Below are 25,766 nucleotides of genomic sequence, written 5' to 3'. Positions count from 1 at the left end.
AGTATTATAAATAACAATGTCTATTTTCCAAAGGACATACAAAGTTAGCTGCTGGGATAACAGATTAAAGAAAGATATCTTCCATGTCAAGACCAACAGGAGATTAATATGTAGGTGATACAAAGAAGTCTTATAAACTGATGGTTTCCCAGATGGCGCACTGGTAAAGAATTTGTTTTGCCAATGCAGGAGATGCAGAAGACATGGGTTCGATCCCTAGGTCAGGCAGATCCCCTGGAGTAGGAAATGGCAACTCACTTCAGTATTCTTGCCTGGAAAATTCCATGGATGGATGAGCCTGGTGGGGTACAGTCTGTGGGGTCACAGTCAGACACGACTGACTGGGCACACACATGCCTATAAACTGATGAGAAAAATTCAGGAAACCCAGTAAAAAAGTGGGCAAATAAAAACCACAATAACATTTTTTTAAAAGAAATTAACAACCCAAAAAGTAAAATTAAAAGATGTAAAATAAGACATAATTTAAATTAATAAAAATTTAAAATAAAAAGGCATTTTAAAACTAAAGATAAAAACAAAAGGCTTAGAAAAATAAAATGTAAGAATAAAATAAAAATACATTTGTAAATTTAAATAAATTGCATTAACCCCTTCCAAGAAAATTTGAGGGCAATTTCATTTGATAGTAACAACCATTTAGAATGCATCAGACTGATTCTGCAAAAATGTTCATCATATGAAATTCTTACCACGTTTGTTCATCTGAGTGTGGCATTTCTTGGGAGAAAGATTAACATTTGATACAACCCTAATAAAATCATTGTTTTGACAAGCTGAACAAATCCACAGGAGACAGTTAAAAGAAGTTCATATAAAGTATTTATTTGTAAGTGCCTAAATTCACTAACCTAAGGAGACATGATAAGCAAATTAGATATCATGCAAATAACACAGTTTATTAGTTTTTTACCCACAAGATGATGGCCAGAACAAAGACAGTAAATTATAAAGTGCTAAGGCGCTATATATAAAACAGACAACCAACAAAGATCTACTGGATAGCACAGGGACCTATACTTAGTACTTTGTAATGGCCCATAAGGAGAAAGAATCTGGGAGGGGGGGGGAAATATATATATAGCTGAATCACTTTGCTGTACACCTAAAACTAACACCACATTGTAAATCAACTATACTTCAATAAAAATAAACTAATAAAATACATTAAAATTAATAAAAATAAGATGCTTAAATAAAACAAAAATGAAAATTTTAAAGTAAGTGAAGCAAATGTTAAGAGCAAAATTAAACATCAACAGTTTGTACCCATTTAAAATGGAGAAGGAAATGGCAACCCACTCCAGCGTTCTTGCCTGGAGAATCCCATGGACAGAGGAGTCTGGTGGGCTAATGTTCATGGAAGCACGAAGAGTCAGACACGACTTGAGCGACTAAGCACAACCATTTAAAAAATAAGGAAAAAATAAGGTAATACAAAATAAGAACATTATCAGCTCGACTGAAGCTGATAATGTGCTATGAATTAAGTCTGCTGGACTCACATGTCTGCCAGAAGCAGGCAAGAGGGGAGGAGGAAGGAAAAGTATGTCTGAAAGGCAGCATCTGACTGTGTTTTTCCAGCTGCTGTGGGCAGAGGGCAGGATGTCAGGCCTCATCATGGCCTCATCACATCATTTATATATTTATAATGTGCGAGCAACACACCCACACTTCTATCTTCACTGCTGTTCTCTGAGGTCCCCTTTCATAGAGGAGTGAACAGAGGCTCAGAGAAGGTGAATCACTGTGCTATAGGTCACTTAGGACCTCCCTATCCTCTGAATCTGGGCTTCCCCACATAACTTTCTTTTGAAGAGTTAGGTCTGCCAAGGACTTTCAAACCCAGGCAGGGGCATGTCTGACGTTAGTGTGGAATGTCCTGGACACTAGAGTGAGCCAACTTTTCTATGATGCAAGACTGGTATCACCATTTATTAGCACCTACTGTCTCCCAGGTGGGTTACATGCACAATTGTGATCTCCAAGACAATCCTGTGATGTAGATGCTACTATCGTCACCATGGTACTGAGGGACAACACTGGGATTCAGCAGTGAAATATCTTCACACGAACATGGCAGTAGCTGAGCTGGGAGCTGAGCCCAGGCCTGTCAGAGCCCAAATCCCGCACTCCCTGCCCGGCACTGGACACTCCTCACGGTCACCAGCTGAGCACGCTCTACGTGCTGTGGGTGACTTCTGTGCCCCATCTTGCAAATGAGCCACCAGCGGCATAGAGGGGAGAGGTGACCTGCCCAACATCACTCAGCTGGTGAGCAGCAGAGCCCGTGGCCTTCGTGCCAGTCGGTCGACCTCCCACCGCTCATCTAGGACATGCTGGAGACAGCCGTGCCTGCCTGCCAACAGCAGAGCAGGCTGCAGAAGAGCAGTTGTGACATTCCTTTCTGGGTGTCCCCACCCTGCGGATGTGGGCACCGCAGTCGGTCTGCAGGGAAAGTGGAGGCTTCTGGTGAAAGGGAGTGGTTTCCCTACACGGTCTGGGTCCTCCAGGCTTGGGCATGTCTTTCTTCTGAGCTAGTGAAACAGACCCCCCCCCCCAACCCACAACGACCCAGAGAGGCCCCCACCAAGGGCCACAGAGCAGGGGCCCCATGAATCACACAACATTGTAAGAAATCATCCCAGGGCAGGCAGGGGTGGCCTGGCCTGAGGCAGCAGGGCCCAACATGAGTGAGCTTCACCCGTGCAATGGGAACCAGACCGAGCACTGTGGAACCCTGGAGGAACCCCCAGGGTGGGGCCGAGAGCGTGTGTGTCCTGGGTGGTGCTGACGGCTGCACGGAGCTGAGACAAGGGGGCTCCGGCCACGGAGACCTGGAGTGGTGGGCACATTCCAACCTCTCCCCATCCTGCTGTGTGACCCTGGCAAGTTGATAGCCTTCTTTATGCTTGGAAGGCCTCTGTAGAACAACAGGATCCAACCACCTTGTGGGTTATTATCTGGGTGTACTGCGAGAAGGCCAGGCTGGGTGGCTATGGACCCAACCTTTGCAATCAACCATCTGGGTTTAAATCCTGGCTTTGCCAAACTTACTTGCCAAGCTAGTAGACTGGAACATACGAAATCACTAATATTTGGCTTTTTTCAGCCTATAAAAATGGCAGTTTCACATTCTTTAGCTAATGCTCCTTTCTCTCTTAATTCAGTCTCCTCGTCTGTGAAATGTGGATAATAACATCCCTTTCCAGGTTGCTGCAAGGACTAAATAAGGCTGGGAGGCAACTGAGCTTGGTAATTGGAGTCTGGGCTCTGGGACTAGGAAGGATTTGAATTTGGCTGTGTGACCTAGGGAAAGTCACTCAACCCCTCCGTGCCTCAGTTTTCTCATATGTAAAATGGGGACAATAATAGTACCCACATCACAGGGTTATTAGGAGAATTTAGTCAGTTTATACGCATAGTGCCTGACATTGGTAAATAAAACAATACAGGTAACATCTGGCATAGAGGAAATAAGCGTAAAACAAAATAAAGAAGAGACTTTCTAAAAGCTTTGATGCAGTGAAAATCAAGTGCCTTTAAAGAAACAAATACATGTTTTTGGGAACATACATGTGTGTGGATATATACATGAAGGGACGTCCCTGGTGGCTCAGCGGTAAAGAATCCACCTATAATGCAAGAGACATAAGAGATGTGGGTTCCATCCCTGGGTCAGGAAGATCCCCTGGAGGAGGGCATGGCAACCTACTCCAGTATTCTTGTCTGGAGAATCCCACGGACAGAGGAGCCTGGTGGGCTACAGTCCATGGGGTCGCAAAGAGTCAGACATGATTGACGCGACTGAGCACGCACACTTAACCCGTTCCTTCTGGCTAGTTGAGGTGTGTGTGAGAACCCTTTGACACACACATGAGGTGTGTGTCCCTGGGTGTCCACAGAACCTGGGGCTGTTCTACGTCCTAAGAGTGTCTGCAGTCTGGGCTCTGACAGAAGGACTGGCTTCAAGGACATGGCGGTTCTGTGTGGGTCCCCGGCCTCCACCAGGTGCCTCTCATGGAACCACACAGCCGGGCCACAGACCCTGTATGGCACTCAGGTCACCCTGGAGGCCCTTACGAGGCTCTTGGCCTCTGGTTACTAAGAAACCTCTGCAGAGCTGTGCAAGCCCTCTCGGTTGCACCCTCTCATCTAACATTTCTTCTGGGCCTGAGAGAAAGACAAAGCAGATGGAGCATTCCCAAGTGACACGAGAAACTGAGGCTCTGAGAAGCTCCAAACAGACTGCAGGCTCTGGAGTAAGCTGCCTTCTTCTGCCTATCCAAGGCTACCCTCGCTGCCCCTGCCCCCTTTCCTGCATCCTCACCTCCACCCCGGCTGGGTGATCTTGGGTGAGGCACTTCCTCGGTTGAAGCTCCATCTTTTTTTTTTTTTTACACAAACATGAGTCTCCAAGGTCTCAACTGGCCTTTTCAGCCCTAGCATTCCATCATTCGATAACCTTTCTCCAGAACTCCAGAGAGAAAATGGAAGTTGAACTGTTTTACAAACTGTGAAGAGCTATGTGAATGAGCAGGTGGGTACCGGCAGCATTAGATGGACTTTCTGGAGCACTCTATAGTAGGCGGGATCTGCTCTCATGGTTATGGAATCAGGAACATTGGCTATGTGACCTTGGATGAGTCGGTTTCCCTCTCTGAGCCAGACTGCTTCTTCTATAAAGGAAGAAGGGTAACCATATCCACCTGGCGGGGCTGGGAGAGGGTCCATGTGAAAGGAACATACAATGTCCGCCACTCTCCAGCTGCTTGGGGATGTCTGATGCAGGAGAACATTCAGACCCCGATGGATCATTTCATTTCCTAAAGTCCACTTTGAGAAAAGAAAACATCTTGGGAAGGACATGGCCATCAGATTCAGGGCCATCAGAAACAAGCGTAAGGACAAATGTGTCGAGGACGATTGCTATTTTAAAGGCAATTTAGCCTTCTGTTTGGAGCTCCAGAGCCAGACTCTTGGGGTTCACATGCCTACGACTGTGTGACCCATGGGGCCTTCAACTCCCTATCTGCAATCCCAGGATTCCCTGGAACCCTCCTCTCAGAATTGTCGGGAGGACCGCACTGGGCTCAGCTGATACAGTGGCCTCCACACTTTTTTGGACAATAGTAAAAATTACATTTTTATGTCAGTACACGTGCAGTACATAGAGTACACACTCCCTCATCCACACTCACACATACCCACATCCATGCGCACACACATCTACATATGGGTACACACATGCACACACACATTCACATATATATGTAAGCAAAAACCCATTTCTCAAAATGAAATTACTTAACATCTGCAATGCATTCTGATATTTTCCACGAAGGGGGTTGGCAAACTATGGCCCATGGGCTAACTTTGGGCTATGGCTTCTTTACCTATGGCCTGTGAGCTAAGAACGGTTTCATATTTTTAAAGGTTTGTTTAAAAAAAAACAAAACCAAAAACAGGAAGCGTATGTCCTGCAAAGCCTAAAATATTACCTATGTGGCCCTTTGCAAAAAAAGTTTGCTGACTTCACTCTATTTTATTCTACTCTATACTGTTCTGTTTTATTCCATTCTACTCCATTTCAGCATTCTAAATGCTAGCTGCATTTACTAAATTTATTTCCCAGATCTGCTGAATGGTTGCAAACCTCAGTTTGAAAAGCTCTGAATCAGCGTGAGCTTCAGTTTTTTCACTAAATGGAAGGATGGAAAGATGGATGAAGAGACAGCGGACTAATAGATGGATGAGAGGAGGCAGGCGAACAAACTGAAGAGGGTCCCCTTATCCTGTGACACCTCAGCTGAGCAACGGCCCACCTCTGAGTCTCAGATTCCTCAGCTGAGACGAGGGCCACCACCGACCAGCCTCTCTGGGCTATACTGAGAAGCAGCAGGATCCTGTCTGTGCCATTTTTTTCAGGTTGGATTCATCCCTGACACCTCTAGGAAATGCTGAGCTCTTTGACAGCAGGGACTGGAGTAGGAAACTGCAACCTATTCCAGTATTCTTGACTGGAAAATCCCATGGACAGAGGAGCCTGGCTGGCTACAGTCCATGGGGTCGCAAAGAGTCAGACACGACTGAGCACCTGAGCGCTGACAGCAGGGACAATGGGGGACACCTCTGCTGTCCTTGTCAACACCTCATTCAGGGCCTGATCCCCAGGAGGGGCTCAGTAAACATTTCTTTGTGATGATGGTGACAGGCAAATGGCATCCGAGGCCCTCCATGACAGGATGCCGGAACTGTCTGCAGTCAGAACTCCACCCTCTCTGCCACACAGCGCCTTCGGCCCTTCCCACCGGCCAGACCCTCCGCTCCGCCTGCAAGTCCCCAGCGCCTATGCTACTGCTGTTTCCGCCTGACAAATTCCCAAGACGTTAGCCCTCGGATGGGGCTCCTCTCAGATGCCTCCTCCTTGCCACAAGCCTCTCTCTGAAGATACTACCCTGGACATGCATGTATCCCAGATGCAACAGATCATCTACTGTGGGAAGGGACGTCAGAAGCCCCCTCACCAAACAGTGGCTGTGGTAGGTGCAGCCACGCTCGACCTCCTCACTGAGCAACTGGGGATAGGGGAGGGATTGGAAGTCTTCATTTTCTTTCTTTTCTCTCTCTGTGTGTGTCTTTTAGAACTGAGAAACATTTTAAGGATCTCCTAAACCAGCTCCTCTTCAGATGGGGAAAGTAAGCCTCTGAGAAGGGAAGACCAACAGAACTCAGGAGACATCTTCTCAGAATCATGTCAGACTGACTGGGATTTGAGCCTGTTTTACTACCAACCCTCCTCCTTGTATTGGGGGTGGAGGTCTGACTGCAGATAGGGCCAACATCCAGTCATGGAGGGCCTCAGATGCCAAACTCCAATACTTTGGCCACCTGATGTGAAGAACTGACTCATTTGAAAAGACCCTGATGCTGGAAAAGATTGAAGGCGTGAGGAGAAGGTGATGACAGAGGATGAGATGGTTGGATGGCATCACCGACTCAATGGGCATGAGTTTGAGTAAACTCCAAGAGTTGGTGATGGACAGGGAGGTCTGGCGTGCTGAGTCCACGGGGTCGCAAAGAGTCGGACACGACTGAGTGACTGAACTGAACTCCTTCTTTTAGCCCTTAGCAAGTCTCTGATGGGATTCACTTCCTTTTCTATGCGCAGACTTCAGAGCCTCCAAAACTCTGGGTCCACCTCCCAACTCAGCTGTAGGGAGATTCTGGGCAGGTCTCTGCCTCTTTCGGAGCCTCCTTGTCTAGGAAATAGGAGTAATTCAGGCAGTGCCACAGTCAGACTTCATAGTCCACATGCAGAGTTCCTGGCACGTGCTAGCACTAAGGGTCTCCTTTGCTGGCTGGGCAGCGGTAGGCTTATCTCCACCCAGGGGAGAGGGAGGTGAGATACACTTTGCTCTGTGCCCAGCCATGGCCCTGACCTGGAGACTAGAAACCCAGGTCCTCTTCTATCATGGCCTCTGCCCTGGGCACCTGCCTTCCGGGTCTCAGCTTCTCTGTCTTTGGGCAGAGGACAGTGCTGCCTGTCTGGACATCCACACAGGGGTTCTCAGCTTGGAGAATTATTATATTCAGTCCACCTAACAGGCCTCTGGAGTGGGCACTGCCATAGTCCTTGTACAGATAATTTTCTTTATTTGTAAAGAAATGTCTATTTCTAGAGGCTCAGAGAGGGGAGAAGGGCAGAGGTGAGACTCAACCCTCATGAGACTCCCTCCCCCCAGCCCAGGGAGCATCCACTCTGCTGTAAAATGGAGGGGGAAGTGGTTGAGTCCTTATGAAGCACCTACTGTATGCCTTCGGACACCTTTCTCTGTAGACTGTGGTGAATCGTCCCAAACACCAAAGAGGTAGGCACAATGTTCCCATTTCACAGATGTGGAACCTTGAATGGGAGAAGGTATGTGGCCTGCCCCAAATCACACATCCAGGGCAAGAGAGGGCCCTGAATTCCAGAGCTCCTCCCTCTGCCCTTTGCTGCCCCAGGTCCAGAAGGATCTAAAGGCACCATGTGAATGTGGGAGACACTTGCATCCACAAGGCCCCTCCCCGGCAGGCCGTGGACATTGAGGAAAGTTGGGCATAGCCTGTCTTCTCCTCATTGCCTAAATGAAGCTCCAGATCAAGGCAGGGTTACAGACCAGGACCCCTCACCCCGCCCGACTGTCCTATTGCCGGGACACCCCAGCATGTTTCGAGAGAAACGTCCCCATCTGGTTCTGATTCATTTATACTTAATTAATCAACATGTTGTTTTGTAAGAGTCACTTGAGATCTGAGAACCATTCTCAAGCCTTTTCTTTTCGTCTTTCTTGTCTTGGAAACAGAAAAATTAGGTTTCATCAAAAAACAGTGATGTTGGAGCTTGACGAAGCACGGGTCTGTGGGAGCCAGGCCCTGAGGGTGACAGCTCAGCCTGGGCGGCTGCTGGGCCCAGAAAACGTTCCTCTTGGCCTTGCAGAGCAGGTCAAACGCTGGAGGGGAGGTGGGAGAGGACCAGGGAAGGGCATCCCTCCACGCCAGCTACTCCTCAAGGGCAGGCCCCAGGGCCATTTACCTCGACACTCCCAGATTCCCCAACACAGAGCCTGGCGCGAGGTCTGCCCTGTAATGCTTATTGAATGAGCAAGGGAAAGAGAGAGAGAGAGGAAGGAAAGAAGAAAGGAAGGAAGGAAAGAAGAAAGGTGGGGGTGGGAAGGAGGGAAGAAGAAAGGAGAGGAAAGGAGAAAAGAGGCATTGCTAATATCTAGGTGCCTTCAGGACACATTCTCCTGCCAAAGTTAGACCAGAATGTCAAAGCTGAGAAGACCCTCGGGGATCTTGTGTGGAAGTTTCCAAGCAGCTGTCTTGTGAAAAATGGTCGCTAATCTGTAACTGGTTTGGGAAAGGTCCTACTCTCTGTCTTCTGCCTCTTCACCACGAATGCTCTGCTAAGTCCCACCATCAAGAAATCTGCTAAAGCCAGCAAAGCTCAAAGTTATTTGACCAAGACTCCTATGACCACCTTGCAGAATAGGTTACAGGAAGCTTTCTGCTACCGCCCTACCTCCACCCTAGTGCCAATGGGGAAACCAAGGCTGTGGGTAGGAGGTAGGTTGGGGGAATCCACTCACCCAAAAGGAGTGGGGGGTGGGGTGGGACTGAAATCCAAGGCTATCTCCATTGCACCTGACAGGCAAACGGAGTCACAAAGCCTCTCTCTGAAGATGCTGCCCTGGATGTGCATGTGTTCCAGATTCAACAGATCAACAACCATAGGGAGGGGCACCAGCAGCCCCCTCACCAAACAGTGGCCATGTAAGGTGCAGCCATGCCCGACCTCCTCACTGAGCAACTGGGGGTGGAAGAGGGACTGGGAAGTTTTCTTCTTCTTGATTCTGTGTGTCTGTGTGGCATGTGTTTTAGAACCGAGAAGCACCTTAAAGCTCTTCTAAACCAGCTCCTCTTCAGAAGGGGAAATTGAGACTCTGAGAAGGCAAGGAAGACCAACAGAGTTCAGGAGACATCTTCTCAGCATCACGTCAGACCGGCTGGGATTCAAGCCTGCTTTGCTACTAACCTGCTGGGCAACCTTTCTCTCTGAATCTCAGTATCCTCATGCAGAAAATAAGCATCCCCCCCACCCCGGGCTGTTGTGAGTGACCAATGACATGACGGCAGGAAAGGAGAATGACTACTGCATTTGGCTACTCACTTAACAGACACGCTAACTCACTGAGTCTTGCCCACATCTGCCCTGTGAGTTGGATATGAAGATCATTATTCCTATTTTAAAGAGGAGTTACCGAGGAGAGAGGTTTTTAAAATCTTTTACTTTTTTGGTCTTTCTGAGAACTGAGAAAATCTTAAAGAACTTCTAATCAACTCTCAGATAGGTAAACTGAGGTTCAAAGAGGCGAAGTGATGTCCCCAAGGTCATTCAGCTGGAAACTCAAGAAGCAGAGATTTGAAAAAGGTAGGCTGACTCCAGAGCCTATGAGCTTTACCATAAAAGGGCCGTTCACAGAGCATTGACCCCATGAGGTCGCAGACTTCCCCCAGCTCACCTGAAGCCCACCAGCCTCTCCCTTCCCTGGACCCCTCTGTCTAGTCACGCCTGGACCTGGAGCCCTTCAGGCCTCAGTCTCTCTGTCCCACCCAAACCCACCCCTCCATTCTCCCACAACCACTCTCCGCCTCCTGTTTCACTCCAGGAGTGATTTTGTCTATTCAGGGTTTTTTACTAAAAGGGATTAGAAGCCCCCAAAGAGTAGACTCTTGTTCTCTTTCCCATGTAGCCTTGCTCAAACCTAACACCAGAGCTGGAAAGAAAGAAGACACAGGGTCTTACTCACCTGCTGGTCAACTTAGTAAAGTTAATTAGCTTGTCCGAGCCTTGGCACCTGGCTCTAAGAATAGGATGATCCCTATGTCACGAGGATGTGGTGGGGACTCCCTCCGTGCGTGGAAAACCCTGGGCACAGAGGCTGGCATTTGGCCCTCAACTCTCAGGCTGCCGGCTGGACAGAGGTCAAAGGGCTGCTGGCTCAGGTGTGGGACTCACTCACCCTCCTCAGCCCCACAGGCTCTGCCAACCCTGGCTGTGCAGGGACAACCTCAAACTCACCCCCAGGGACATTCTGACTCCCGCAGGGAGGGAACATGGCAAAGAGCCCCAGGGTGAGAGTGCAAGGGGCCCCTGGCTTTGTGCCCCAAGTACCTTTATAATCTGAACCTTGGTTCATCCTCTTAGTGGCCCTAGGAGGTCAAGACGGAAAAACCAAGGCTCTTGGAAGGTGTAGATGTCTTCCAGGTCATCCCAGAATAAATGCTGTCAAACTCCAGTCTCCCTGAGCCCACGCAACTCAGGCCCTCACCCAGGGGGAACCTACCAAAAACTACTGCCTTCTGGAAAGTCACGCAGAGATTCAGGGTCTATACTGGGGCTGAGACCAGGGCATCGGGACTCCCAGCTCAGGGCTCTTTACCTCACCTCCTGGCTCAGTATGGATGCTTGGGATGATTTCTGAGCCACTAACTCTGTCCCCTAGTCCCTTCCACCCCTAGCCTGTGTCACCTGAGGCTTCTTGTCTCTGCAAAAGTCACTTTCCTTTCCCCCAGCAATACTATTATTAGAGGGAGTGGGCATAAGGAGCCAGCCCTGCCAGCTCTTTCCCTGGAGAAACTTCTTGGTCCAGCTTGCCCCACCGTATCCTGGGGCTCAGTCTCCTCATCTGTAGAGTGGGGTTGGCAGCAGTCCGCAAGAGCTAACGGTTTGAGGTGCGGGGCACCAGGCAGATGCCCCCAGGGCCACCCCTCGACTATCCCGCTGCACTGCCCGGCCATCCTGACGGCTGCCCCTCGTACCTTGCTTCTTCCTTCGATTCAAGGGGAGCATGTCCACGGCGTGGGCGACAAACAGCAAGAGGCAAAGTGGCGCCCGCATCTGGGCAGCCTGGTCCAGGCGGGCGTGCGGGGCGCCCTGGAAGCACCGACGACCCAGCGGCTACCCTGCGGCGGCGGTGCGGCGGGGCGCGGGGGCCGATCCCGGCGCATCCGCGGGCGCGGGGTCAGTCCCGTCGCCAGGGACCCGCCGTCCGCCCAGGGCCCGGCCTCCAGGTCGAGTGAGGGCGTTGGCAGAGCCCGGACGCGACGGGCTGGGAGGAGCTGGCGCTTCGGGGGCGGCGCGTTAACCCGCTAGGGGCGGGCGCGCGGTGGGGACGGAGGGGGTCGCCAGGCCAGGGGCCGAGAGGTCGGTCTGTCCGGCTGTGAGCGCTCTGGCGTTGTTCCTGCACTGCCCCGTGGCGGACACAGGTATGGTCCCCCACGCCACACACACAGGTACAGACGCTCAGACGCCAGGTGACTCTGTCCTGCTCTCAAGCCTCTCCATCCACCCCACTCTCTGCCTCCGATTTTCTTTTTCTTCTTTCTCCTAAGCCTCAAAGTGACCAGCACCTCATAAATTCACCAGGGAAGGGGCCCGGGGCCTGGACTGTGTTTCCTCCAACCTTATCTACAGGTTGGGAGCAGCTGGCCCAATTTTAACCCTTTCAGAGTCAAATTCCTCCTTCTTCCCAACAAAGGGTACATTTCTGCTTCCCGCCACGCTGCCCACTGAAAACTGTAACAGTAATTAATAATACTGCTTGTCACTCTTGAGGCCTATGTGCTTGGCGTTGTTCTAAGCACTTTATACAGAATACAGTCTTCAAAACAACCCAGTGAGATTCTGTTCTGGTTAACTCCCCTTTACCGGGGAGGAAAGGGAAGCCCAGAGAGGCTGAGTGACTTATCTAAGACCACACAGCAGGTCACTGTTCTGTCTGGGTCCAGTGTCTCTACCCTTTTAGCTACTATTTGGGGGAACTTACCCTTGACAGTCTGTTGCTGAACCATTGTTCTTCCTTTTACCTGTGTGGTAATTTGATTAAAAAAAAAAAGTAAATGCCCACATCTCTTTCTCCAGTCCCTTATTTTCATCCTTAGTGAGATCCCCGGTGCAATGAGGACATTTGAGGACATGTCATGGGAAGAGAAACACAGAGAGTGAGGCCGCTCTGCCCTGGCTGGTCTTCTTCGATAGGGTTCCACGAAGACCAACAAACTCCCTAGTAGGGGTCTGGGTAGAATGTCAGAGCCATCCATCCCAGTGGCTCTATTCTACAGATGGGCCACTGAAGCCTAGGAATGAGTGGTGCCTAGGCCAGGAAGCCCAGAAAATCTAGGGCAGAGGTGGGATGGCATCAAAGTGTCCCAGTGTGGTCCCCATCCACCAGAGCCTACCAAGTCCTCTTGTTCACACCTCTTTGATATCCACCTTCCCCTCTATCCCTCCTTTCACCCCTTTAATCTCAAAGATCTCAACTCCTTGCAGTATTTCACAGATGTCTCCAAGTCTCTCACACCTCTCAGCCTTTCATGAGTGATTTCTTCATGGAATGTTGGCCTACATTCCATCCCCCTTCCCCGCTGAGTAATTCAGGACCCATCCTGAATATACCCTTCATCCAGGAAGACTTCCCTGATTCTCGGGCCAGTCCAGGGCCTCCTCTGGGCTCCCACAATCTCTCTGTCACAGCTTGGATCACATGAGGTGGTAACTATACATGTGTCTGTCCCTTCCTCTGAATTGTTAACTCTTTAAGGCCAGAGATGTGGTCATATCCGGATGCCGGAACCTGGCTCATGCTGGACACAGAGGAGGTATGCAACATGTTTGTAGAATGAATGAATGAATGAGTTCTTCAGATGCAAGAGTCTCTCAGCTTATACATGGAATTTGGGTATGCAGAGAAATAAGGTGACCCTAGAAGATCAACCTTTAGGAAACTGGAGAGTCAGCCCCTACCCATCCAGGTGGCTCAGTGGTATAGAATCCACCTGCAATGTAGGAGACCCGGGTTCAGTCCCTGGGTTGGGAAGATCCCCTGGAGAAGGAAATGGCAACCCACTCCAGTATTCTTGCCTGGACAATCCCATGGATAGAGGAGCCTTGTGGGCTATAGTCCATGGGGTTGCTAAGAGTCAGACACAACTGAATTACTGAGCATATACACACTGCCTGGAAAATTCCTGATATCCTCAGGGCCTGTCTCCACTCTAGGTTACCTCCTCTGAGGGGCCCTGTCTGACTACTCCAGACAAAATAGGATGCCTGTGCCCTTTATTTCCTGGTCCTGTTTTAATGCCTGTAGTACCAAGCACCACCAGGCCTGTCCATGTTTGAAATTTGCTTGTTTGTGAGTTCCATGAGGGCAGGAATCTTCTATTTTATCCTTGCACTGAACACATAAACTGCTAAATAAATATCTGTGAAATGAATAAAAGAATGAAAAAATGAATGAGTGAACACCCACTCATCCCTTGATTTATTGTGGGACCTCAAGTACCTCCTGTTCTCTCTCTTGGCCTTAGTTCCTCCATTTATTCAGTGGCACAGATGAGATTTTGTGTTTTTTTCCGATCCTTTCAGAATTGGTATTTCTAGGGTTCTCTAGGGCCAGAATTCAGGCCCCCACCCAACCTAGAGCTGCTCAAAGGATCTTGGGTTCTCTGTAGCTATAGTGGGGAGGGAGTCTGGGAATCCCAGTCTGCCATCCAGCCGCCCTCTCCCAACATAGGGAGGACATCAGGGTCAGTGGTGCTGATGGCAGAATAGGAGGTGTACACACCAGGAGCCATCAGTTAAGAAACTACTGGACGCTGTCACAAGTAAATGAAGCCGGATATAATGGCTGCACTGCGTTATGCTCAGAGTGTGTATTCCTGATCAACAAGTCCTTCTTTGCAGGATAGCCAGGACCTCAGTTCCTTCCAGCTTCTGCTGTGCTCTCTTTTTCGTTGCTGTTTAGTCGCTAAATTGTGTCCGACTTTTTCACAACCCCATGGACCATAACCCGTGCCTCCTGCATTACAGGAGGATTCTTTACCACTGAGCCACTACATGGCTTAAAGCTCACTGTGGAAGGGGCAGGGCATGGAGGACTACCTATGGGAAGTAAAGAGCATGTCCTTCCATATCTCATTGGTCAGAACTGAGTCAGGTACCCCATACGCCTGCAAAGGTGGCTGGGAAATATAGTCTAGCCATGCCATGTGCTAAGGAGGAAAAGCAAACATTTGATGAACCTCTGGCCAGTTTCCCCCATTGCCCTCAGTGATGTGCTGGCTCCTGTCTGTGTCACTTTGGGCCCCTATGAGCTCTTCTTCCTAAGCAGCCAGACGACCTGGCTCTTCTTCCAGGTGCAGCCCAAACTCCTCCTCAGAGAAGCAAGGGCTGCTGGATGGCTCCTGCTTGAGTGACTAACTGTCCTGGTTTGCCAGGGATTGAAGAGATTTCTGGGATGCAATTTTATCTCATGTACAGTTTCCTGTAACCATCACCACATCCAAATACCTAACAGGACCATTGCAACACTCCCTTACTCATGCCAGTTCTTTAGGGCTGCACCCACTCCCTCCCCTCCACCCTAATCTTTAACAAACCGCTAATCTGTTCTCCATTTCTATAATTATGTTGTTACACTTATGTTATATAATGGAATCATGCGGTATGTGTCTTTTTGAGACTGGCTTTCTTCGCTTAGTATAATTTCCTTGAGATTTGTCGAGGTTATTGCATGTGTTGATAGCTGCTTTTTACTGTTGAGCAGTATTCCATGATATGGATGTTTTATATATTTTGCTTAGGCATTCATCCATCTAAAGACATTTGAATAATTTCCAGTTTTGGGTTAATAAGTATAAAGCTACTATGGACATTTGTGTACAAGTTTCTGCCTATCATCTTTGGCAAATGTCTGTGAAGATCAGACACGTTTGCCCATTTTAATTAGATTTTCTTAATTGTTGGATTTTAAGAATTCTTTATACTATATGTTATTTGCTAACATTTTCTTCTGATCCACAATTGGTCCTTTCATTCTCTTGCCAGCATCTTTCATAGAGCCAAGGTTTTACTTTTGATGAGGTTCACATGATCAGTTTCTCTTACAGTAGTGGTTTGTTGATTTATTTATTATTTTTGGTTGCGCTGGGTCTTTGTTGCTGTGTGCAGGCTTTCTCTAGTTGCAGCAAGCCAGGATTATTCTTCACTGCCGTGCACAGGCTCCTCATTGCAGTGGCTTCTCTTGCTGCAGAGCAGAGGCTCTAGGAGCATGGGCTTCAGTAGTTGCAGCTCACAGGTTAAGCTGCTCTGAGGCCTGTGGGATCTTCCCAGACCAGAAACCAAACTCATGTCCCCTGCATTGGCAGGCAGATTCTTAAGCACTTTACCATGGGGGAAGTCCCAGGTTTACCTTTTATGGATCATGCTTTTGGTGTCAAATCTAAGAACATTTGCTGGTCCCAGGTCTCAAATATTTCCTTATTTTTCTTCTAGATGTCATATTGTTTTACATTTAAGTCCATAGTGTATTTTAAATTAATTTTTGTATAAAGGGTGAGGTTTAAATCAGGGTTCATTTCTTGCCTATGGATGTCCAATTACTCCAGTATGATATGCTGAAAAGACTGCATTACCTCCATTGAACTGCTTTTGCTCTTCTATCAAAAATTAATTGGGTATATTTATATGGAATATTTATATTTATATGGATGTATTTCTAGGTTATCTATTTTATTCTACAAACTGTGTTGTCTTGTCTGCCAATACCAAGATTATGGTAGCTTCATAAGAAATTTTGAAATTGGGTAGACTGATCCTACCCATTTTATTCTTTCTCAGAGTTGTTTGAGCTATTCTAGTTCCTACGCCTTTCAATATAAATTTTATAATAATTTTGTCTATGTCTACAAAAAAATCCTGTTGAATTTGATCAGAATTACATTAAACATGTAGATCTATTTGGGGAAAATTTATATCTTAACTATGTTGAGTCTTCCAATCCATGAATATGTGTCTCTCCATTTTTCAAGATCTTCTTTGATTTTTTAAAAAATCAGTGTTTGGGATCATTTTCAGCATATGTGTGTGTGTATGTGTGTGTGTGTGTGTGTGTGTGTGTTATTAGATTTACATCTAAGTATTTCTTCTCTTTTCTAAAAAAGCAATTGTATTTTTAGTTTTGCTGCCCATTTGTTCATTCCTAACCTATAGAAATGCATCTGATTTTTTAAAAATTGAAATTTGGCAGATTTACAATATTGTGTTAGTTTCTGAGGTACACCAAAGTGATTTGGTTTTCTTATATATATCTATATTCTTCATCTTGTTCTTTTTTTTTTATTATAGCTTATTATAAGATGGACTTCTCAGGTGGTGTTAGTGGTAAAGAACCCACCTGCCAGTTCAACAGACCTAAGAGACATGGTTTTGATCCCTGGGTCAGGAAGATGCCCTGCAGAAGGGCATGGCAACCCACTCCTGTATTCTTGCCTGGAGAACCTCATGGACAGAGGAGCCTGGCAGGCTATAGTCTGTAGGGTTGCAAAGAGTCAAACACAACTGAAGCAACTTAGCACACATGCACACACACATAAGATATTGAATATAGTTCCCTGTGATATACAGTAGGACACTGTTATTTATTTTTTAAGACTTTTTTCTTTTTGCTGTGCCATAATGCTTTTGGGATCGTAGTTCCCTGACCAGGGATTGAACAGGCACGTGGTAGTGAAAACAGAGTCCTAACTACTGGACTGCCAGGGAATTCCCCTATTTTATATGTGGTAGTTTATATCTGCTAACCCAAAACTCCTAATTTATCCCACACACTCCCTCCTTTCCCCTTTGGTAACCAAAGTTTGTTTTCTATATCTGTGAGTCTCTTTCTGTTTTGTAAATATGTTCATTTGTACTATATTTTAGATTTCACAGTAAGTGATACCATATGATATTTGTCTTTTTCTATTTGACTTACTTCACTTAGTATGATTGTAGTTCCATTTATGTTGCTGAAAATAGCATTATTTTATTCTTTTTTGTGATTGAGTAGTATTCCATTATGTGTATATACATGAATGTTGAATCAGCCTTTCCACCCTGGAATAAACTCTGCTTAGCCACGGTGTATGATCTGTGTGTGTGTGTGTGTATGTGTGTGTACATGTGCACATGGGCACACTCAGTTGCTCAGTCACATTTGACTCTTTGCACCTCTGTGGACTGTGGTCTGCCAGGCGCCTCTGTCCATGGGATTCTCCAGGCAAGAATACTGGAGTAGGTTGCCATTTCCTCCTCCAGTGGATCTTCCCAACCTAGGGAAACAATTTGTGTCTCCTAGTATCTCCTGTATTTGCAAGCAGATTCTCTAGCACTGAGCCACCTGGGAAACCTGATTCTTTTTATATATTTCTAAAATCTACTTGAAAATGTTTTATTAAGGATCATTGCTTCTGTATTCAGGAAGGCTATTGATCCCTGTGCATTTTTGTGCACTGAGTTTGTCTGATTTTGGTAGTAGGATAACACTGGCACTAGTAGCACCGGAAGAGCAGAGCAGACCAGAATAGAATTGTAAGGGCTCTGGAAACCAAATGGTCATTGCAACTATAGCCCCCAAAGGAGGTGAGAACCTATATGTATACCTAAACAGTGAAAATGCCTGCTAAAATTAAAATTTTAAATGGGCCTGGATATAATATAACAGCCCAGATTTCTAGGATATGTAGAAAATTAACTGTCATACCAGAAACCAGAAAACCATAATTTAAATGAGAAAAGACAATTAACCAATGCTAATACCTGATGATTCAGATGTTGGAATTATCTGACAAGGATTTTAAAGCAGCCATAGAAAACTGCTTTGAGAAGAAATGCCTTCTTTTGAAAAAAATGAAAACGGAAGATCTCAACCAAAATATAGAAGTTAACTAAAAAGAACCAGAAAGAAATTTATAAAACTGAAAAAATATTTGAAACAAAAACTTTGCTAATAGAGTCAGTAACAGAGTGGAGATACCAATGATGGACAAATACCCCAGCTCCCTCCTTCAGCAAGTGGGGGAGCCTGAGGCATGGTCTACACTATCTCCTAGAACTCCCCAGCAGGGTTGAGATCATGTTGTGCCCAGTGGTAATTGTCTTGATGATCCATGGGTTGCCTTTAGGTCCTGTTTCATTCATTCTCAGCCCCGTGTTTCCCAAGATCAATTCCCAAGTAAACTTCTTGAACTCCAGTCTGTGTTTCAAGGTCTCCTTCTCAGCAACCCAAACCAATACAGTATCTTACTAATTCTTCTGACCACTCTTGAGGTGTGCAGGTAAAAGCAATGCCTATTTCAGAGTAAATCTTCACTAATAATTTCCATTATCTATACCTCAGTTTCATCATCTATAGAAGAGTCGGGCTTCACTGGTGGCTCAGATGGTAAAGAATCTGCCTGCAGTGCAGGAGACATGGGTTTGATCCCTGGGTTGGGAAGATCCCCTGGAGAAGGAAATGGCCACCCACTCCAGTATTCTTGCCTGGAGAATTCCAGGGACAGAGGAGCCTGGTGGCCCACAATCCATGGGATCACAAAGAGTCAGACACGACTGAGCAACTAACACACTTAAGAGAGGCACCCCAGCTTCTCCCACTGAACTTCGTCTTGTTCTCTTAAATCACATCCTCTGCAACAACCCCTGTCTTCCTTCTTCACTTGGGCTATTTTTTCCCAGGGGAAGGCTAGCAGCCTTGGCCCTGGGGTACTCAGGCAAACAAAGGCACTGCTTTAAGCCAGAACTGTGCCCCCCTCCCCTCGCCAACCCCAGTGGAATCACAGCCTCCATGGTAGGTTGGGGTTATTGTTTTTAATACCAGTGTGAAATAAATTGAAAAATTACCCATAAAATACAGGTTTTCAACAGCTGGCCTGAAATTTCTTTCCATAAACAAACAAGTTTAAAGAGATGCCTTAATGCCACCCGCCAACTCCTCCCCCAGTCTTTTATGTCCCTGTGTGGGAGTGGGGTCTGCCGAAAGTCTCGCCTCCCGGGCACAGGCAGGCCGCTGGGGGCCATGGGTCATCCCTAGGCCCTTTGCTAACATGCATCTCTTACCCTAGCCTGTCTGCTCCATGAAGAACCTCTCAGACTCATCCCCCACCCCTAGTTCCCATACTGAGCATAGACTTGGGAGCCAAACTATCTAGGTTTGAAACAGAGATTTCATAAATATTTTTAAGCAAATTACTTATCTCTGCCTCTGTTTCCTCCTCTGAAAACAAGGATCATGTTAGTACCTACTTCATAGAGTTGTTTGAGGATTAGATTAAATATATATGAAACTCTTAGAACAGTGCCTGGCACAAGGCCACTCGGTGTAGCTGTTAGCTATTATTAGTTTTACAGGCAGAAGAGAAAGTAGGATAGAAGATGGAGTAGGAGGCTTAGTGACATTTAGATTTTCCACAGTGAGCCTTGTTTGGGGTTTCCTCTGGGGTGTTTATGTAAACATCTGCCCAGTGCCCTGCAGTTCGCAAAGCTTGCTGACATCTGCTTTTTCATCCCGCCTGACATTTAACTGCAGAAGGATTCAGGGCATGGGTTATGGTTAGCCCAGCTTACAAAAAAGGAAACTGAGGCCTAATAGGTGAACAGACACCCCCAAGGTCTCAGAAAGTGATAGACACCTATTTGGTGGTTCAAGGACCCAAGATGAGTCCTGATCCTGGTTGTAACACTCTACCTCGATTCCCATCATAGACTGGACCTTGGTCCTTCATCACACACTGATTCTTGACCCTAATCTTAGACTGAATCATAATCCTGGTCCCACATGGGGCTCTGACCCCATTCTTGATCATGGACTGAGTCCCAGTCTAAGCTGTCATCTTGGGATCAGTTGGAACCTTGGATATTGTTTCACAGTAGATGCTGACTTCAGGCTCTGATGGAACCCTGATCCTGTGACAGACTGAATCCTGGTCCTTCTTATAGTCCTTCTTATACCCCTAGCCCCATACTGACGTATGATCCTGGTTTCATACTGAGCCACTACTCTGGACCCAGACAGAGCCCTCAGTGGGGTCTCTAACCTGGGACACTACTTCTAGCCTCTTCCTGCATCTGATCTATGAATACCAATTTCCCATCCTCCCCAGGATTTAGTCCATTTCCTGCAAGACAGTAGGAAAGAAAACTGCTCTCAGCACCCTTTGGAGAAGACCCAGGCATCAGAGCAGGGTTAACAACCTATTACAGGAGGCAAGACCCTCATCTCCTTGCCTGTGTTTGCAGAACCCCCTAATCCCACCCAGAGCCAGTCTTGAAGACCCAAGTCCCCCTGATGCCAGAACTCTGAGGAGTTCTATTGTTTGGGTGCCTTTCAGTTCTGATTATTTAATACAGTTGTTCATGGTTTTACACTCACAGCCCTGGTCCGCTGGGATAAGGGTTTTCTTGCTCTTGTGGTTAAAGTTGTAACACTTTTTCAAACAAAGGGAAAAATTTTAAAACAACAGTGAAAATATTTCTAAAACATGTTCACCATCAAGATGATCTCTCAGTAATTGGCTGGGGGAGAGAAGGGAAGGACAAAGAGAAGTTTTGCATAGTTGGAGGAGGCAGGTCTCTGGTGGGCTGGGGCAGGGGAGCAGGGATCAGCCGTGGCTCTAGGGAGATGGGGGGGAACTGAGTGCAGAAAGGTGGAGGGAAAAGTCAAGGTTCATGCCTCTGTACCTTCCCCCTCTAGAAGGAGTTGAACCTCTTATTGCTACGCACCCTTGACTGTGAGCCTCACTTTTTTTGTCTATGAAATGGAGACAATACATCTGCCCAAGGAAGACTCTGGAGATCAAATGACAACTGCAGAGTACCCAGGTCAAGTCCTGACCCTGGTGGGTGCAAATTATAGCAGTTCCTGCCATTGTTATTATTTTTATATTTTTTATATAAAATATGTTTATATATATATAACAATATAAAAATATATTGTTTGTCAGCTGAGAGGCAGTAGAGCTTGGTGGTGAATGGAAGCCAGCATCAGACCACCTGTGTTCAAGTCCTGGTTCTATTATTTATTACTTGACCTGCCCATGGCTCAGCAGGTAAAGAATCCACCTGCAATGCAGGAGCCACAGGAGACACAAGTTCAACCCCTAGGTCAGGAAGATCCCCTGGAGAAGGAAATGGCAACCCAGTCCAGTATTCTTGCCTGGGAAATCCCATGGACAGATGAGCCTGGTGGGCTATAGTCCATGGGGCCGCAGAGTCAGACACAACTGAGCACACATGCATGATGTGTGACCTTGGGCAATTTGTGGAACCCTTCTGTGCCTCAGTTTCCTCATCTGTAAAATGGGAATGGTAGTCAAGTTATTGTGAGGGTTAAAATGAGTTAATACATGCAAAGCACTTAGAACTTGCCTGGCACATTGGAAGTGCCTCATATGTGTTGTTTAGTCAACAAGTTGGGTGAGCATTTCAGGCAGTGGGAACAGCAGATGCAAAGGCTCAGAGGTGGGAATGAACTTGGGCTCAAGGTAGTGAAGGGAGGTAGAGTGGCTGGGGTGGAGGGAGCAGGGGGTAGTGTGTGGGAAGTGGGGCAGAGCAGAAGCACCCGTGATGGGCTTGGGACATGCACAACCTTGTCTGGGTATATTCCCAGGGAGATGGGAGGGGCGGATGGTGGTGGGGATAAGGAAGCAGAGGCTGCCGCCTTTGAGGAGGACTGGGGAGGAACAAGATCAGACACTGGCATTAGAAAGGCTGGAGTTCTGGGTCCTTCCACTCTCTCCCCTTAATTCTCACAACAACCCATTTCACAGATGGAGAAGTGGAGGCCCCAGAGAGTCACACAGAGGGAACACAGATCTGGCTGCCGCTAGCTCCAGAGCCCTGGCTCCCTGATCTCCCCCTTGTCTTCGCTGGCATCTGACTCCCAGCCCTAAGGATCCTCAGAACCCACAGCCTCCCGCAGCCCACACAGTCCTCAGCCTCCTTCTTCCTAGCTGGCTCAGCCAAAATTGGACTGAGGAAGAAGTGACAGGCATCAGCCCTCCAGTTTTCTTCAGCCCCCTTAATCCCTGACTGGGGATTAAGAGACTGGGGGCCTCCCCAGTCTCTCTCTAATTCCTTGTAACTTCGGACCAGTTCAGAGCCTGGGAATTCTTGGTAAACATATCCATAGTCCCAAGTCTGCCTCTCCTGCCATTTCTCCAGCTCCATCAGTGGATGCCCTGCCCATACCATTTGGTATTCACCATTTAGATACTTGCTGGCCAGAACTTGGGGCTCTGACCACCTACCAGGCAGGCTGGGAGTGCTGGTGAGTTAGCACCCCGGGAGATGATGGATAAGCTTCAGCTTCCTTGCCTCTTGTCTCCAGACTTCCCAGTAGGATGGAAACCAGGTTGCCCACTTGCTTTCTGGGGTCTGCTCCCAAGTAAGCCATTTGCATGTGAACTCTTATTTTCAGTCTGCTAAGATCATCACCATGGCTAGTCAGTTTGACCTGTGAAATAGCTCTCAAACCCAGCTCCTTCTCTCCATCACCTCTGACTGCCTGCCTAATCCAGGTGCCCAGCACTTCCTGCCTGTATGCATGTGAAGGCTTCCCAGCTTGTCTTCCAGTTTTGCCTCTGCCTCTGACCCCCCAAAAGTCAAAGGGATCTGATATAAAGGAGACCAGCTCATCTCCTTCTCCTGCTTAACACTTGCTGTGGCCCCCGGTTCTCCCCTCATCACAACCCGCAGGGCCCACAGGATGCGATCCTGCTGACCTCTTCTCACCTCTCCCCCGGGCCACACTGGGTACCTTCCTGCTCTTCAAACACAGCCATTCACAACGGTCTTGGGGCCTTTTTCTGTTCCCTCTGCCTGGAACACTCCCCAGATCTCCCCCGCTGAGCTCCTTCTGGTCCTCCTGTTCTCAGCTTGAATGTCACCTCCTCGGGGAGGCCTTCCTTGACCACGTAATCAAGGAGTCCCGATTCTCCATCACCATGCTCTGTCCCTTTAGCCTGCTTCATTCCCTTTAAGCTTTTTCCTACCATCTGAGTTGGCCCTGTGGATTTGTAGTCTTGTGGACTCTGACTGAGTTCCCAAAGCAGGGACCTTGTCTGCACACAATGTGCTTCTTGCCCCAGGCCCTTGGCTGGCCTCTGAGTCTAGCTATGAGTTTAGTGATGTCCCTGTCCTCTTTGAGTTGATAATCTGATAGGACCGGGGGTGGGGGAGGCAGATAGATGATGCACCAGTTGTGGAAAATGCCACAAAGGAAAAGAACTGGGAGAGAGAGTAGCCAGCTGGGGGAGCAGTAGTGGTTTAGTCGCTCAGTCGTGTCTGATTCTTTGCAACCCCACGGACTGTAGCCCGCCAGGCTCTTCTATCCATGGGATTCTCCAGGCAAGAATACTGGAGTGGATTGCCATTTCCTTCTCCAGGGGATCTTCCTGACCCAGGGATTGAACCCAGGTCTCCTGCATTGCAGGCAGATTCTTAGGGGTAATATTCTCTAAGGGAAAGGGAGATTGGATATGGCGGCTGCCTGGTGGTCCTTGCCTTGGGTACCAGCAGGAAGCTTACCAGCCCACACTTGGCTGTTTTCTGCATCCCTGTTTCTTGATCCTTCTTTGTGTGAGGAGGAGTGAAGGATGGCTGCTCATGGTCCTGAACTAGCCAGAATTCCTACCCCTGGGTCCCACCCCCTTTGCTAGCTCCCTTCTTCTCTTGGTCCAGCTGGCCAGCTGCACCGCCCCAGCTCCTCCATCTGCCTCCTGTCTCTGGTCTCTGTCCTCTCCACCCTACTTTGCTCCCATCTTCACTTCACTTCTCTCTGTCATCATGAAACATCTCAGAAGTTCTGCCCATCTGTATGGTGGCTGGTTTCTCACCCTCTTCTCTCTCCATCCTCTCTGGAGGTTTGGCTTCTACTCTCCTTCTGTACTCACCAGAACTGGTCCCTTTTTGTCAGGAGATCCATTTTTTCTAGGAGTCTGCAGCTGGCATGGCTGGGGGCTTCTGGTTCAGAGTCTCCCAGGGGATTGCTGTCCAGATATCAGCTGGGGCCACCCACACCTGAAGGTTTCGCTGCGACCAGAGGGTCTGCCCCCAAGGTGGCTTACTCATATGGCCAGCAAACTGGTGCTGGCTGTTGACTGGGGATCTTGCTTCTTCTCCATGTGGGCCCCTCCACAGGGCTGCTTAAGTCTTCTCGCTACATGGCAGCTCATTTCCCCAGTGAAGGATTCCATACTAAGCACTTTACACACAATATCTTTTAATCCTTAGAACATCCATAAGGGCCCCAAATAATGATTATCTACATTTCTCAGATAAAGAAACCAGAGTTCAGAGAGAAGAAGTAACTTGCCCAAGTCAAAGGCACAGCTAGGATTCAGCTTCAGGTCTCTCTGGCTCCAAAGCCCTCTTCCTTACTATTGGGCTGCCTCTCTGAATCATCACAAAGTTCCAGCAAATAATCTGTGGCTGGGGATCCAGAATCACTTTGATTTGATTTGATTTAGATCTTCTCTTACTGGTAGCCTGGTCCCACTCACTGCATTGTGGGTGCCGCCCTTTTTTAGACCCTTTATCAAAGAGTCACTGGTGTTACCCATTCTTCCTTCCCAATATTCTCACTATCCCCCTCTTCTCTTTTCCAGCCCCACACTTTCAGTCTTATTTTGGGCCATCTGGTCTTCTACCTGGAGACAAAGTCAGAAGAGGCAATACTTTCTGATGACGTTCCTTGATCTTACCCACCCAGTCCACCCTCTGCTCTCCTCCACCCACCCTCTTAGAAGACAGAGATGCAAAGGATGACCCCATAAGGCAGAATTCATTTTGTGTATTTTGCAGATATGGAAATAGAGGATCAGCTAAGGTAACATAAGGAGTGGGGAGAGGACTGGAACAAAAACACAGGCTTGTCTTATTCCAAACCCTGTGCCCTTTCCACTCTACCCACTGACCCATCAACTCATCCACCCACCCTCCTATCCTCTCATCCATCCATTGACCCATCCACCTATCAATCAGTCAACCCATCTTCCCATCTACAAACCTATAATCACTCATCTTCTTACACTTCCATTCTCTCATCTATCCACCCATCCATCTATCCATCCATCCTCCCATCCTTCAATCCACCTATCCACCCATTTATTTGATAGTTACTGAGCGCCTACCATCCACCAATCGCTATTCTAAGGACTGAAGTTCACTTTGAGCTAGACAAAGTCCTGCCCTCTTGGAGTTCACATTTTGGTTGTGCGAGGCAGACAACAAATAAATACACTCTGCATGTGAGGCTTAAGTGCCTCAAAGGAAAGTAAAGAGGAGAGCAATGTTGAGAGCAACTAAGACAAGTTGATGG

At 47.7% G+C, this 25,766-nt stretch overlaps 2 protein-coding genes across 2 annotated transcripts in view; one reads left to right on the top strand and one right to left on the bottom strand.

The window, feature by feature from the left end:
* Window positions 1–11,467, bottom strand: part of RSPO4 (R-spondin 4) — a 31,837-nt gene extending 20,370 nt beyond the window's left edge. The window contains exon 1 of the mRNA XM_020900897.2: window positions 11,389–11,467. Coding sequence (XP_020756556.2) covers window positions 11,389–11,467 — 79 coding nt within the window. The remainder of the gene's footprint in view (window positions 1–11,388) is intronic.
* The window catches only part of RAD21L1 (RAD21 cohesin complex component like 1), a 252,528-nt gene continuing 233,747 nt past the window's right edge, over window positions 6,986–25,766 (top strand). The window contains exon 1 of the mRNA XM_070472489.1: window positions 6,986–7,039. The gene's annotated coding sequence lies outside the window, so the exon portion shown is untranslated. The remainder of the gene's footprint in view (window positions 7,040–25,766) is intronic.

The sequence above is a fragment of the Odocoileus virginianus genome, chromosome 9 (assembly GCF_023699985.2).
Source record: "Odocoileus virginianus isolate 20LAN1187 ecotype Illinois chromosome 9, Ovbor_1.2, whole genome shotgun sequence".
Lineage (NCBI taxonomy): Eukaryota > Metazoa > Chordata > Mammalia > Artiodactyla > Cervidae > Odocoileus > Odocoileus virginianus.
The sequence above is the reverse complement of the archived record's forward strand: the minus strand, read 5'-3'. Positions and strand labels throughout refer to the sequence as shown.